Source organism: Colossoma macropomum, unplaced genomic scaffold (assembly GCF_904425465.1).
Source record: "Colossoma macropomum unplaced genomic scaffold, Colossoma_macropomum, whole genome shotgun sequence".
Classification (NCBI taxonomy): Eukaryota; Metazoa; Chordata; class Actinopteri; order Characiformes; family Serrasalmidae; genus Colossoma; species Colossoma macropomum.
The window spans coordinates 14,196,609-14,210,359 of record NW_023494795.1 but is presented as its reverse complement, the minus strand read 5'-3'; the positions used below and the strand labels follow the sequence as shown (position 1 = coordinate 14,210,359).

Here is a 13,751-nt window from a genome sequence, read left to right as displayed (position 1 = left end):
AAAGATGCTAATTAAAACTTTTCAGTCATTGGAAAAATTCATCACATAATTGCTGCCAGACTGTTCAAAAAGAGAAATCGGAGAGTCTGAAGCCACACAGACAGTGGAAACTTTTCGGAGGAATCTTTATTGATTACTTCTGTCTTTGTAGGCCAAAATCTCTAAAGACACAAATTGCACAAGCAGAATCAAATAAAATCATATGCGATCATTTAACAGATTGAACTCAAGCGGTGCAATTTTACGTTTAACACCAATCAGCTCTAATAATAGTCCAAAGGCTGTGCTAAACTACTCTTAAAGACTTTCAGAGCTGTTCTGATCTGTATCCATGTAATCGTGGTTAGCATGGCTGGAGGGGAGAGTACTACAAGAGTGAATACATGGGGATGCTGCAAGATTTCAGCGAGCAGCGAAAGGCTTGAGGGGGGAGAGAAAAAGAATGAAAGAGGGATTGAGAGATAGAAAGAGAAGGCCCACATGTGGAAGTCATTATTCAGACTGAGCCTCTAAAACACAACATTTCTCAAAAGAAGGAGGGGGAGCTTCCCCCTCTCCACCTCTCCCTCTCTCCCCTGGTTCTTCTGTCCAGGAGGGGCTGGGGTCTCAGGAAACGGCTTGGATTACACCATGAATAACGGCTCAGCGGAGAACTTGGAGGGAATCTGAAGGAGAGAAAGGAGGGAACTGAGAGTGGAAGAGAGCATAAAGCTCTGAGCCAGAAGTGGAGATCGAGTCTGATGGCGCTAACTGTGATCTGACATAGCTGTGAAGATTGTGAAGAGGTGGAAGAAACAAAGTTTTTCAATGAGATCACGCTTAAGAAAATCGCACGCCCTCTATCTCTCTTGCCCTGCTACTTTTTTCTTACTTATGTTTAATTTCCCCTCTTCCAGTCTCGCTCGTGTCCTACACCCCTCCTTCTCCGTTCCCCTCTAAAACTTTCTCTTTTTTTCCCTTCCAGAGGGGCCCACTTCCTGCCTGAGTTTTTAGAGGTTGAAAAAAAAAGGTCAGAAATGACGGGCTGGCGTTAAGACTACAACATCTGGTACCGCTTTAGCGAGAGAGTGAGCGGGAGAGAGGGAGAGAGAGAGAGAGAGAGACATGGTGCAAGAAAAGTCCAGAGCATGACTAGAGGAGTACAGAGGGAGGATGGAGGGAGAGACATAGGAGGACAGAAGAGAAGTGGAGGACAGCATAGCATTGGAACGAAGGATCGAGAGTATTCCGGAGGAAAAAAAAGTGATAGCGTAACAACGGACCACTCCAAAAAATCGATTCCCCCAGGGTCCCATCAACCCTTATATGGCCAGCGGGTCCCTCCCTCTTTCTCGCTCTCTCTCTCTCGCCCGCTCTCCCTCGCTCCCTCGTTTCTCTTTCCCTCTTTTTTCACTATGCCTTCCCTAAACGCGCTGCCAGACTGACTGCCGGCTACAGGAGCGAAATGTGCCACGTCAAGACTGGATACTGGACCCGTGCGACACGGACAGGCAAGGCGGCTTCAGGGCCTCAGGACCAGGGAGGCCCACGACTCACAGAGAGAGAAAGAGGGAGAGATTGAGAGAGAGAAAGAATGAGAGAAAGACAGGAGTGGGACAAACTGACAGCGGAGGCCCGGAGCGTCTCCGCCAAGACGACAGGGAGAGAGGGAGAAGCAGAGAAATGGAGACTATTTCTATCTTGTTTATTTTCTATCTTCCACCTCCTCCTGCGAATGTCTGGGCCAGCAGGAATGGGCTGAGCAATAGAGAAGGTAGATAGGGAAAAAAATAGTAAAAGAGAAGAGAGAGAGAGAGAGAGAGAGAGACAGAGAGAGAGAGAGAGAGAGAGAGAGAGAGAGAGACAGAGAGAGAGAGAGAGAGAGAGAGAGAGAAAGGGATGGAACTTTCTCCTGCTCCGTCATCCCAGTGTTCAGACTACCTGTTCAGGATCATACTGGTGTACAGTAGTCTGCACATTGGTTAGACTGTGCATGGACTAGCTACGCTTATGTGCGCTGAAAGACACACGCTAACAGGCAGATGACCTCTGTAGGTGGAAGGAAGGATGTAGGTTTTATGTTTCCTTAGTCTTTTCATTCATTTTTTTCCCTTTTAATGCCTTTCTCCACTGTTTGTGTTGGTAATTACTGCGGTTTGTACTGTGTGTGGTAATGTCGGCGTAACCTCCTACACTCTTAAAAAAAAAAAGAGGTGCCAAAAGGGTGATGTCATAGAAGAAGCACTTTTTGTTCCCTAAACAACCTTTCAAATGATAGTTCTTCAAAAAAAAGTTATTTGGGAAACCAAAATGTCCTTCTATGGCATCACGCCAAAAAAAAACTCATTTGCACCTATATTTTTCAATGGCTGTAGCACTCTTAAAGGTGATGTCATAGCAGACCCTACTTTTGGTTCACTAAAGAACCTTTTAATGTTTCAAAAAACAATAATCATCAATTGAAACATACTTTAGGGAGCCAACAGTGGTTCCTCTATGGCACAGCTCCAGAGAAACCTAACTGGTACCTCTATTTTCAAGCGTATCTCGACCTGACTGGCTGAAATCGTATTATAGCAATTCAGATCTTGTGGTTTTGCGTTGAGCCGCCGCCATGCTACGTTGTCAAGTTTTCAATGAATATAGAGACTTAAACTACATGTTAATGTACATGCAGCACAACTGAGGGTGTTGTGCATGAATATGCTTACAATTAATTAATAGAATAGAATAGAATATATTGATATCAATGGGCAGTGAGTGTGTTTTCAGTTTACGCTGTAAATACTGCACAGAGTGTGAGGGCTGAGCTGTGCAAACATATGGACTGTATGTGTTCCTGCTGTGGGAATTTGAAGTGTAAAGCCTGTCTCCTGAGCTTTAAATTAACTCACTGCTGCATGCCATGGTCCACACTTGAACACCTAACCCTATATATTACCAAACTCTGACTTACAAACATGTTATATATACATATATATATCTTCAGTGTGGCAGTGTGGGACAGAGGTGTAGAGAGAGTGATTATGCAGAGGGTAAGCAGGAGTGGAGGGTAGACGGAGTAACAGTCATCTGTTTTCCCTCATGTAGTATGCCTGTGAGAGAGAGAGAGACAGAGAGAAAGAAAGAGAGAGAGAGAAGAGTGGGAGCGAGTGAGAGAGAGGGGGGCTGTAGGAATGTGTGTCTGTTTAGTGTTGGGCTGATTTACCCAAAGCAGCAGCACCAAAGAAGAACCCCAGCCATACTGAGACATCACTGACTACAGACACATGTGGGAGAGAGAGGAAGAGAAAGAGAACGAAACTCTCACACACACACACACACACACACACACACACACACACACACACACACACACACACAGAAATCTTAATGGCTGCTGTAGTTGTACTCTAAGTTAATGAGAGAGCCTTGTGAGTACTGGAGTAGGATAAATGCATGTGTGTGATCTGACTATACGATAGGCTGCAAGGGGTGAGGGGGTGTAGGAGTGAGGAAACAACCATGAGGGATCTCTCTCTCTTTCCCTGTCTCATTCTCTCTCTCTCTCTCTATCTCTCTCCCTCTCTCACCCTTTAGCTCTCTCTCCCGCTCTCTCCTTCTTTCTCGGCAGGCTCTTAGAGGCTGGTGTTTGGACAAAGCCTTACAATTTTCCAGCCAGGAATGTGTATGGTCCCAGAGAGACTGCCAGCCACAGAGAGAGCGAGAGAGAGAAAGAGCGAGAGAGAGAGAGAGAGCACATAACTAACGAAGTGTGAAATAAAGACGAATGTAAGAAAAATGCAGAGAAAATAACAGCTTTGATTAAGGCCAAAGGAAAAAAAGTGAAAAAAGGGGAAAGCGCTGATTTAGATCACAAGCAGACATAAGGAGACAGCACTAGAGATGACAAACGTCATGTGTGTTCCAAAAAGAAAGGGCCTAGACTGGGGAAAGGAGGGATGTAACCACAAAAAAAGCCTCCGATTTGAAAATATATCAGAACATGTTTTAGGCCAGAGATAACAGACAGCCAGCAGTGGAATTCAACTACAGAACTGGAAAAGCAGTCAAGGTCGCATCCACACACATGAAAATGGATTTGGCAGAAGTTAAAGAATAGGTTCTCCAGACACATTACTACATTCAGTTTTTCTTGATATGCTCACAGAATCCTTAGTATCTTATGAAGTTTTTTTATGCCCTACAAACTTTCTATCGTATGAACTACTTTGCCATTACAAACTAAACGCAAATACAGGTTGGTTTTATATGGCTATCCCTTTTGTTTGCAGAGTAACAAAACCTGAATTCAATGCCATGAAAAGTCATCTAAATTATACTTTTTCATTCTTTTGTACTTTTCGTTTTGTGGTAGGTTCCAGTAAAACTGTGCCTTAAGTATGAGAACAGAAGGCATTTGATGATAAGCAATACAGACAGTAAAATTTAGAGGAACTATTTAATTACTCTGAATGTGCTTTGCACAGCCATTCCTTCTGTTTGCATGTGCGTGTCAATGTGTCTGCCTGTATGTGTTAATAATGCTGTGCAGGCACAGTCTCTCTAAACTTGCTTTGGTCTCCATGTATTCACACGGCCGAGTACTTAAGCACAGAAATATTTGCGCAAGCTTTTGTGTGTGTGTGCAGTTATGCTATGTCCACTGCATATGCACATGTAAGCTTTTATATCACTGAGTGTTTGTATTTGTGTTACTATATGTTTATTCATCTAGCCATTTGTATTTGGCCCAGGATTCGGGTGAGTGCGTGTGTGTGAGTGTATGTGTATGTGTGTGTATATATGTGTGTGTGTGATAGTTTGGCTTGGGGGAGATCCAGCTGTGTCAGAGTGATCTGATCCAAATGCTTCAATTCCCAACAGAGAGAGAGAGAGAGAGAAAGAGCGCGCAAGAAAAAGAGTGAGGGAAAAGAGAGGGTCATAGGGGGCAAAAGACATTAAGAAGAAAGGGGGGGTGTAGAAAAAGGGGGAGGTAAAAAAAAAGGAACATATAGAGAGACTTGGGTTGGATAGAAAGGTTTTACTACTGCAATGCCTTTTTCAATGCTTCGATGTTACTGTCATATTTTTCTTTAGAGACACACCTCATATCCTTATATCATTTGTGGCATTAAAATTTTACATAAGTACCTCAGCAAGTACTATTGGTAATATTGGTATATCATACTGATGTGTACTGCGATGGACTGGCGACCTGTCCAGGGTGTATCCTGCCTTCCGCCCAATGACAGCTGGGATAGGCTCCAGCACCCCATGTATGTATGTATGTACCTCAGCAAGCAGTTCAATGTACTATTGGCATCACAGATGTGTACAGCTTTTTCAGTGCTACAGTGTTACTTTTGTACTAAAATCTTTTTAGATGTGGCTCATATCTGAAACTTTTCACATAAGTATTTCAACAGTGTACTTTAAAATGTACTTTTGGCCTAGTCACAAAAGCGTTACGTAAGTGAGAGCATGACAATATGTGAGCCCACTCATAATGTCAGGTGTTTCCTCCAGCATCTCCTTCCGTTCCCAGCGTGGCAGGCTGTGCCACCATTGGCTGAGAGCGTTGTCTGTCTGCCTGTCTACACTTGCTGTGCAGAACTTCCTGCACCTGTACAGCAGGCACAGACAGGCAGACAGATGGCAGCCCACCTGGCAAGGGCCCACAACACGGCGGACGCATCAGCTAGCCAATAGCGAATCACCGGAATACCAGCGCACCAGTGCTTTTGGGGGTGGGGCTTAAATTATCTGAAACTGAACTGTCGAAACAGCCTAAAAAGCTGATAAACACCTTAAACTCCATCCAGTTATTAATCTCAAAGCTTAGTAACTTAGTAACTATCCATTACTCAGTAACTATTATACTAATATGTAAGTTATGAAGCTGAATTCTATAACACTGTCATCATAAAAAGCTGTTTAACTCCTTAAACTCAGGGCTTACTCAGTTATTATTCTTCAGACTTACTTTTCTGTAACTACTACAAATTATTTGGCAACTACGGTAAATACATGAAAGGTATGCAGTTCTAAGAAAGAGGACCTGAAATGTGGGCTTCATTGGGTCATTGCTTAAGGGGTTATAAAAGATAAAGTCAATGAAAAAGCTAAATCAGGAATGAGGTGAAAGTAAAGCATATCATGCCTTACCTCATCATCCTTAAACCAAGAGAGGCTCTCTGCGGTCAACAGGAACCAGTAATCCTTGGCCCCTCCCTTCATCAGACTGATGTTGTTGATGGTCAGCCAGCCCTTTCTGATCACCTGCAGAGCAAGAGAGAGGTCAGCAGTGAAAGGGTAGAGATCATGATTTATGGGGAAAGGGTGGAGGTCATGATTTAAAGGCAGAAAGATACCAGAAGCAAGAGTCGACCAGCCCTCCACAAAGAAAGAGAGAGAAAAAGTGTTTACTTGAAAAAATAAAAAGAGAACCTTGTGAATGTGTGTCAAAAACGTTCAGAAAGATAAAAAAAAACAAAACTCCCAACTGTCTATAGTGTCCATCAGTAATCAAAGGTAAATCATCATCATTTCAGTGATGTGACTAAATATATTTCAACAAAAGAAAAAGAGCTAGTAGGATGTGTAGGACTGGCACAGTCTGTGGGATTAGCACTGCCCAGCAGAGGAAAAGGATGAGACCGGGGGAAGGAAATAAAGGAAGGAGGGACTAAAATAAGAGTGATATGGGCAGAGGATGAGAGAGAGTGGAGCAGTGTGGGGGTGGAGGTGATGATGGCAGGGGAAACAGGAGTCCAGCTGGCAAAAAGGAGTGAGATAGAGAGAGAAAGAGTGAGAGAGAGGCAGAAGGTCCAAACATCCTGTTTCATTACACCCCTGACTGCAGCCATTGTCTCTCAAGCATACAGTATTTCATTCACTGCATTACTAACAAACTGAATTCAATTAAACTAAATAAGTGAACCAGATAACTAAGCCAAACTCCAGAGTCTATACAATTCAGGTTATAGGCTCTGTGAATTTGTACTGAAAAAATAACTCAAAACAAACTGGCGTGTATGTTTGATTTGATTGTGGGAAGTTCAAAAACTGTGAGGAAACAGAGTAAGACAATCTCATGATAAAGCATAACATCAGCTGTCACACTCCTGAAGGAGATACACAGAATGCTCCCATTCAGTACTGTGCAAAAGTCAGAGACCACCTTCCATTCTTCTACACTGCAGTCAAAATGGCCAATAAGTAATAATATATTGGGCAGAAATATATTGCAAAGAAAAAGACAAAGAAGCCTCAACAACTAAATATAATTTCACCAATTTTTTTCTTTAATGTGTCCATCCTTTCACGCTTTTCTGGACACTTGCTGTCAGTATTTCAGAAATCTGCAGGGATATTTTTACACACCTCCAAAGTTCAGTTTTACAGTTGCATTTTTTGCTTCTTACAATTCTTTTTTTCCTCTTATTTCACTTATTTTCTTTTGACTTTCCCCTTCCTTATATATTACCTATAATCTCCTCTGAGAAATCTCCTGAAAATGAACAACTTGTAATTAATTGCAGTTTAGAACGGAAATTAAATAAACGAAAGGTGGTCTCTGAATTTTTACCCTGTATAATATGAATAAGAGTATCACAAAAAAATATTAGTCACCTACCAATCATCTGTAAGAAGAAAAGTTCAATAATGAAACATATCAAGCCCTTTTATAAACACAAAAACACATTTTTTTGAGTAGATAATTGACAATTTCAATATATATATATTTTTTTTTGGCTGATCTGCAGTTTGTTTGGTGAATAAAATGACACATTCATGGCCTGTACCTGGCCCAAGCTTGCAGCACTGCAACATGTCAGTTCAGGTGAATGAACCTCCCTGCCCACACACACACACACACACACACACACACACACACACACACACACACACACACACACACACACACACACACAAATACGCCAGATGGATTGAGATCAGAAGCTATGAGTCTATGGACTTGAACGTTCCACTGGAGTTGAAAGAAGTTCAGATCTGTTTTAAACATTAGCGCACACTTAAATAACATCCCACCCCACACACACATACACACAAACTAGGGCTGAAGGCTGATACACTCACAGTGCTGCAAACTACAGGCAGATTCAGACACAAACGACAAGATTAGAAAAAAGCTTAAAGGTGTTTTTCACTGATGGAAAGCGGAAATAACAGCTAATTATAACAGGTTAATAAGAGTTAAAGGGCTTACAGTTGAATACTAGAACTTTTAGTTTGTGAAAAAGGATTTCACAAAAGAATCACAACACTGCACAAGGACTCGGGATTCAGACTGAATCAGAAGTGAATGGAATTGAGATTTTTAAAGTTAAAGAGATGCCAAACATGAATCTGTAAAATTGTGTGTTGTGAAAAGAGTTGGTTCATTAAATAGTCGTAAAACATGGGCTTAATAGTCTCAATCCCAGAGTTTCTCATGTGTGTCAGCAGCTCTGGACAGAAGAAGCAGAAGGAAAGAAGTGATATTTGCAACAAGTGATATCTGCAGTGCTCGGAGCAGTAATCTCTCTCACACTCTCACTGTCACTCACACATACATACACTAGGGGTGTAATGATGCATACATTTCAAAATATTGTATTTATTGTGATTAAAAAAAATCCCAATATTTATTTTGCCTGTATTTTTTTTTGGTTAATGTCCTACTGCCAAAACAAGACAGGAGACCCTGGTGAAAGAATAATTAACACACTAATAATAATAATAATAATAATAATAATAATAATTCTCTTAGTAGAGAAATACATTTAAATATGCAAAAATAAGGCTGGGTATTGAAATTCAATATTTTTATAGTACTCGCCAAATTACTTCAATACTACTGTCATGTCATTCAGTATCATATTTTAAAGGAATAGTTTGGCAAAAAGATCTAACACACATCTAATAAACTGTTTTCTACGTACCGCACTTGTAGTCGATCGGCCAAGACATGTTTGGGGTCCAAATTTTGCTTCTTCAGTTTAGCACTAGTGCTACAAGGTTAACATTGCTAAAAAAGGTGCTTATCTACAGTCGGTTTTGGTGACAATGACCATCATAAATATAGAGGAATCTGATCTAAGGTTAGTCTTCTATTTTAGGACTTCTTAGAATATAGACCCTGCCGTCTAAAAAGGCTGCCTGCAGCATTCAGCTACACAAGTTTGGTATTGGATTTATTTAACTACATCTAGGGTAAGTGGAAAGATTTGATTTTTAGCTGAACTATTCCTTTAATACATAACCAAACGCTCATATTAGCTTCAATAAGCCTATGAACACTTTTTACAAAATCTAGACTGCTGCCTAAGTAACGTTAGTGCTTCTTGATTAATCTGCAGTCTATTATTCTCAGTAAATAAACCCACCTCCAACACCTCACACTCATTTCTTGTTTAAGCAACACATTACTGTCTGAAATTTAAATCAGTTCATAAATCGGTATCAAAGTTGGTATCAAACATTTTGAACAATACCCAGCCTTACGGTTTCAGGTGCACACACAGTGTGAATATCACTATGTGTATCATAACACCCCTAGCACACACAGACATCCACAAAGAAACAGCGTGACGACGGTAGACAGTAGTAAGGCTTACAGACACTGGGCTCGTACAATTTGACTGGGAGGTGGAGGAGCAGCACCCTAAAAACATCAGCAGGAAAAATTAAGACATTACGATAGCACCACTGGGCATTCTCTGCTGGATTAACAGAAACAAGATCTATAATTAAGCAGTCAGTTTACAGGATACATACATTTGCATACTCAAAATCTAAACTCAACTGAGCATGTACAGCTGAACAATAGATCTGGACTTTTCTGAAGTGTAGCGAAGAGTGCTTGCGCTCTGGCTGAGAATGTTAATAGTGATTGCATGACACAGAGGCCTCATGCACTGTGTGAGAGACTGGTGGGTTACTCACCATGCCCCCTGCAGGACGGACTGAGTAGTGCGCGAGAGCGATGAAGAGTGGAGGGAATGGGGATAGGTCATGAGAACAGAATTATGGTGAGAAGGCAAAGCTAACACAACAGCGTGAAGGTATAAAAGAAAAGAGAACATTACACTAGAACCAAAGTAGGGATCTGCATTTGGACTGATTTTGATATTTGAGCAACTGCAGTTAATGAATGGATATTCAGTTAACCATGGAGAACAGGAAGAAAAGAGAGCTTCAGCTGATACACCGTAGCATAGTTATTACTTATAATAACCAAAAAGTCTAAACAGGTGCATTGGTTTAGTTTATTTACAAAACATTCTGACTTGCAATCCAAAAGATTGAATTCTGCAGAACATACAAATTATACTACAAAACATTTAAAGTAATAAATATATAAAAATACATACACAGATACTTACACACCACATTTACGCCACACTACAACGAATTAAACAGCCTGATGCCACATGGAATAGTGGAGTTTCTTAGTCTATTGGTTCTTGCATTCCAAAGCGACAGCTGGAAATTTTTCTGCAGGAGACGACCCCGTTATCTTACCCTTACTGAGTGGAAGGAGGTGTATGTAAAGGATCATTGGGCTGGTGCATGTCTTTTATCAGTTTTATAGTGGCCTGCTCCCGCTGTTTCTGTAAATCTGAAAGATGTGTAGGAATCTTATGAAACCGTATCCGGATTCTGATGCCTCTTTTTTAACCCTGTCCATAGCTGCCCGCTGTTTTTCTGTGCAGCCCACCAGCAGCACACTCCCATACTCCAGGCATGGCCTAATGAGGGTATTATACACATCAAAAAAGATCTTCAACAGGAACCACATTTCTTGCCAAGACAGTGAGGAAATGCAACCGCTTAGAAGCTTTTTTCACTGCCTCTTCGATATGACAATCTCCACTGAGTTGATTGTCCAGGTCAAAGCCTAGATATTTTGTTTTAGTTACAACAGGGACAGCCTGTCCACCAATAATTAAAGGAGGATCTTTAGAGAGACACACTCTCGTGTCAACTGACATCTTGCCATTGAGGACCATATTATTAGCTGCAGCCCAATCCTCAAGCTACTTAGCTTCACTTTCCATTGAGTTGTCACTGCCAATGTTGCAAATTTTAATGGCATGAGACAACCCTACGTCATCAGCATAGCCTACATCAAGTGTATCCTCAAACCAAACTGACCTTGTGGACATATGAAGTAAAAACAGATAAGGTGAGATGACACCTCCGTGTGGAACACCCAAAGTGATGGTTTTCAATGTGCTGTTTGTGCCATTCCCCACAATTCTGTCTTCTCAGTACTAAACACCGTTGAATCCAAGAAAAAAGCTAAGGAAACAGATCTAATGTAGCCAAATGCTGCATAAACTTTGTGCAGTCGACTCGATCAAAGGGTTTGGACATATCAGCTGACAAAATACAAACAATTTTTGGCAGACAAGAGTCTGTCTGAGAAAGCCAGGTGTTGACAGCTTTGACAAGAGAGTTGATTGTGCTGTTGCCAGGTCAGTATACATACTGATTCTTGCATTCCTGCAAAACTGTTGGCATGAGCTTTTTGAGCACAAACTTCTCCTGAACCTTTCCAAGACATGAGGTTAAGAAGATCGCCAATCACTTAACTCAGAGTCTGTCAGAGAGCACAGATGTTGGCAGCCTTCCACATGGCAGGTACAATGCCCTGTTAACAGAAGTGGTTTTCTAGAAGTGTCATGACTGGAGCTAAGCCATCTGGGCCACTGGCTTTCCTGGGATTCAGTCTCAGTAATTCCAGTCTCATTTGACCAATGCTACACAACTCTCCTGAACTAACTGGACTAGGGAGTGGATAGCCTATATAGGTGGTGTTACTGGACCAGGCTTCAGAAAAGAAGCTGCTAAAGGTCTCTGCCAGGTCAGAGTTTTCTATATTTCCCACTCTGATGGTGGCCCCTGAAGTCTTCGCCCCAGCTCCTTGTTAATGTAGTCACACCAATGCTTTGCGATCTTCTTTTTAAGATTTTGAATTTTGTTTGCATTGAAGTTCTTCTTTGCTTGACGAACGAATCTCTACACCTTATTTCTAGCTCTTCTTCACTTGTCAGTCTTAAATCTCATAAAGATCCTCTGTCGTCTCCTGATAGTCAGCAGAGTTTCTTTGTCATAAACAGGTGACAATAAAGGGCACCATTCCTATTTTTTGCAAGAGGTGCAGGCTGAATCATGTTGTGATCATTTGAACCAAGAGGTGACCACACTACAGGAGAACAGTAGTTTCTGCTCATGTTTGTTATGATCAGATCAAGAATAGCATTGCCACGAGTCTTTCTGACAACTTGTGCAAAGTCAGAATGAGCAGTATTGAAAGATATGGGCAAATAATTAAAGTCTCATAAAATAATGCCTGCCGGAGGTGACTTAAGCTTGATGTTATCTGTAGTACTATGCTGTGTTTCCCTGTCGTTAGCCCATAGTGGATGGTACAGCAGACCAACTACGATGATGGAGACTGATCTTGGTATTTTACTAGGACGCAGTTGGATCCACATACATTCCACCTCATCATTCTCAAGATGTAGCAGCCTCTTTGCATTAATCCTGTTTTCACTGTACATTGATACACCTCCTTTCCACTTCAGGCTAGGATTCCTGTCCTTACTGAACATCTGAAAGCCCTCAGTGGAAACTGACTCATCTGGAATATTGCTACGCGCCCATGTTTCTGTGACACATCCAGTTTCAGAGCTGATATATCTAAACATGATTTCAAACTCATCCTTTTTATTTATAGAAGATCTTGAATTGCACAGAAGAAGAGCAGGGTACACTACAAATAGCTTTTGTATCCCTTTTCTTGTTATCTTAATCAGAGTTTTATGTTTGAAAGATGTTGTCAAGCATTTTCTTCCTCATAGTTCTGCGGCCTACTACTATAGGAATGGGCCTTTGTCTACCTTGTCCTCCCCTGGGTCCACTTGTCCGATGAGGTATTTTCAATATCTAGTTTTCCAGTAGCGTTGATTTAATTTCATCTGTCAGAGGAATTGACTTTGTTCTTAATTTCTTGAGACATCCTACTGGATATCTGAAACTCCTCGCATACTCCGTTATTGTATCCAAAGGCACAATCAGGATTTGAGATAAGCATCAAGAAAATACAACTAATAAAAAATACACATGAAACATAACTAACCAATTTCTTAAAAATGATTGCAAGTTTAAAACATGATATTAACTGGAACTAAAAAAATCTACAAACACAGGGAGCAGCCATCTTGGCGCTCAACCCTGCCCCCGATGACAAGCTCCAAAATCTGTAGCACGAATTAAAGTTAAGCTGTAATTCGAGACAGAGATGTATATTTGAAAGTTAATTATCCCAAAATATCTAAAGGAGATCTTTGGTGGGTAAAACCTGTAAATCTTTGTGCCAGATATGGTTTCAGTAACGAAGACTGCTTTTGATGTTAGATGGGCTAACGCTAAAACTAGAGCTAAACAATTGAGCGATAGATGGTGACTCAGAGTTCTACGCAAGTTTCTTTACCTCAAGCGTAACATTTAAAACAGAGAAATGCATTTTTATTGTTTTTGCTAATGGCAGCGAGAGTAGCTAGCCCAGTAACAGCCACACTACTTCTGGTTTTTAAATCACATCTGTGGCAACGAACATGCTCAGTCAAGGCAAACAAGGCTACTGGATAGCAGCAAAATATAATATAATGCACTTATTCACAAATACAAACAAAATTTCACACTTCACAGCTTTGACAAAACTTAACAGCACCTTACTGAATTGTTGGCTTGTATATTTTCTCCCTGACATTCTATGA

The 13,751-nt window shown here is 41.1% G+C and overlaps 1 protein-coding gene across 2 annotated transcripts in view; it reads right to left on the bottom strand.

Annotated features, from left to right (window-relative positions):
* Positions 1-13,751, bottom strand: part of dnm3a (dynamin 3a) — a 68,351-nt gene that overhangs the window by 27,997 nt on the left and 26,603 nt on the right. Inside the window, exons 15-16 of one of the 2 annotated variants that reach the window (XM_036581562.1) lie at positions 9,599-9,628; positions 6,127-6,240 (exon numbers count right to left, since the gene is read on the bottom strand). In XM_036581562.1, the coding sequence (XP_036437455.1) occupies positions 6,127-6,240; positions 9,599-9,628 (144 nt within the window). The remainder of the gene's footprint in view (positions 1-6,126; positions 6,241-9,598; positions 9,629-13,751) is intronic. The other variant, XM_036581563.1, reaches the window with a different exon arrangement.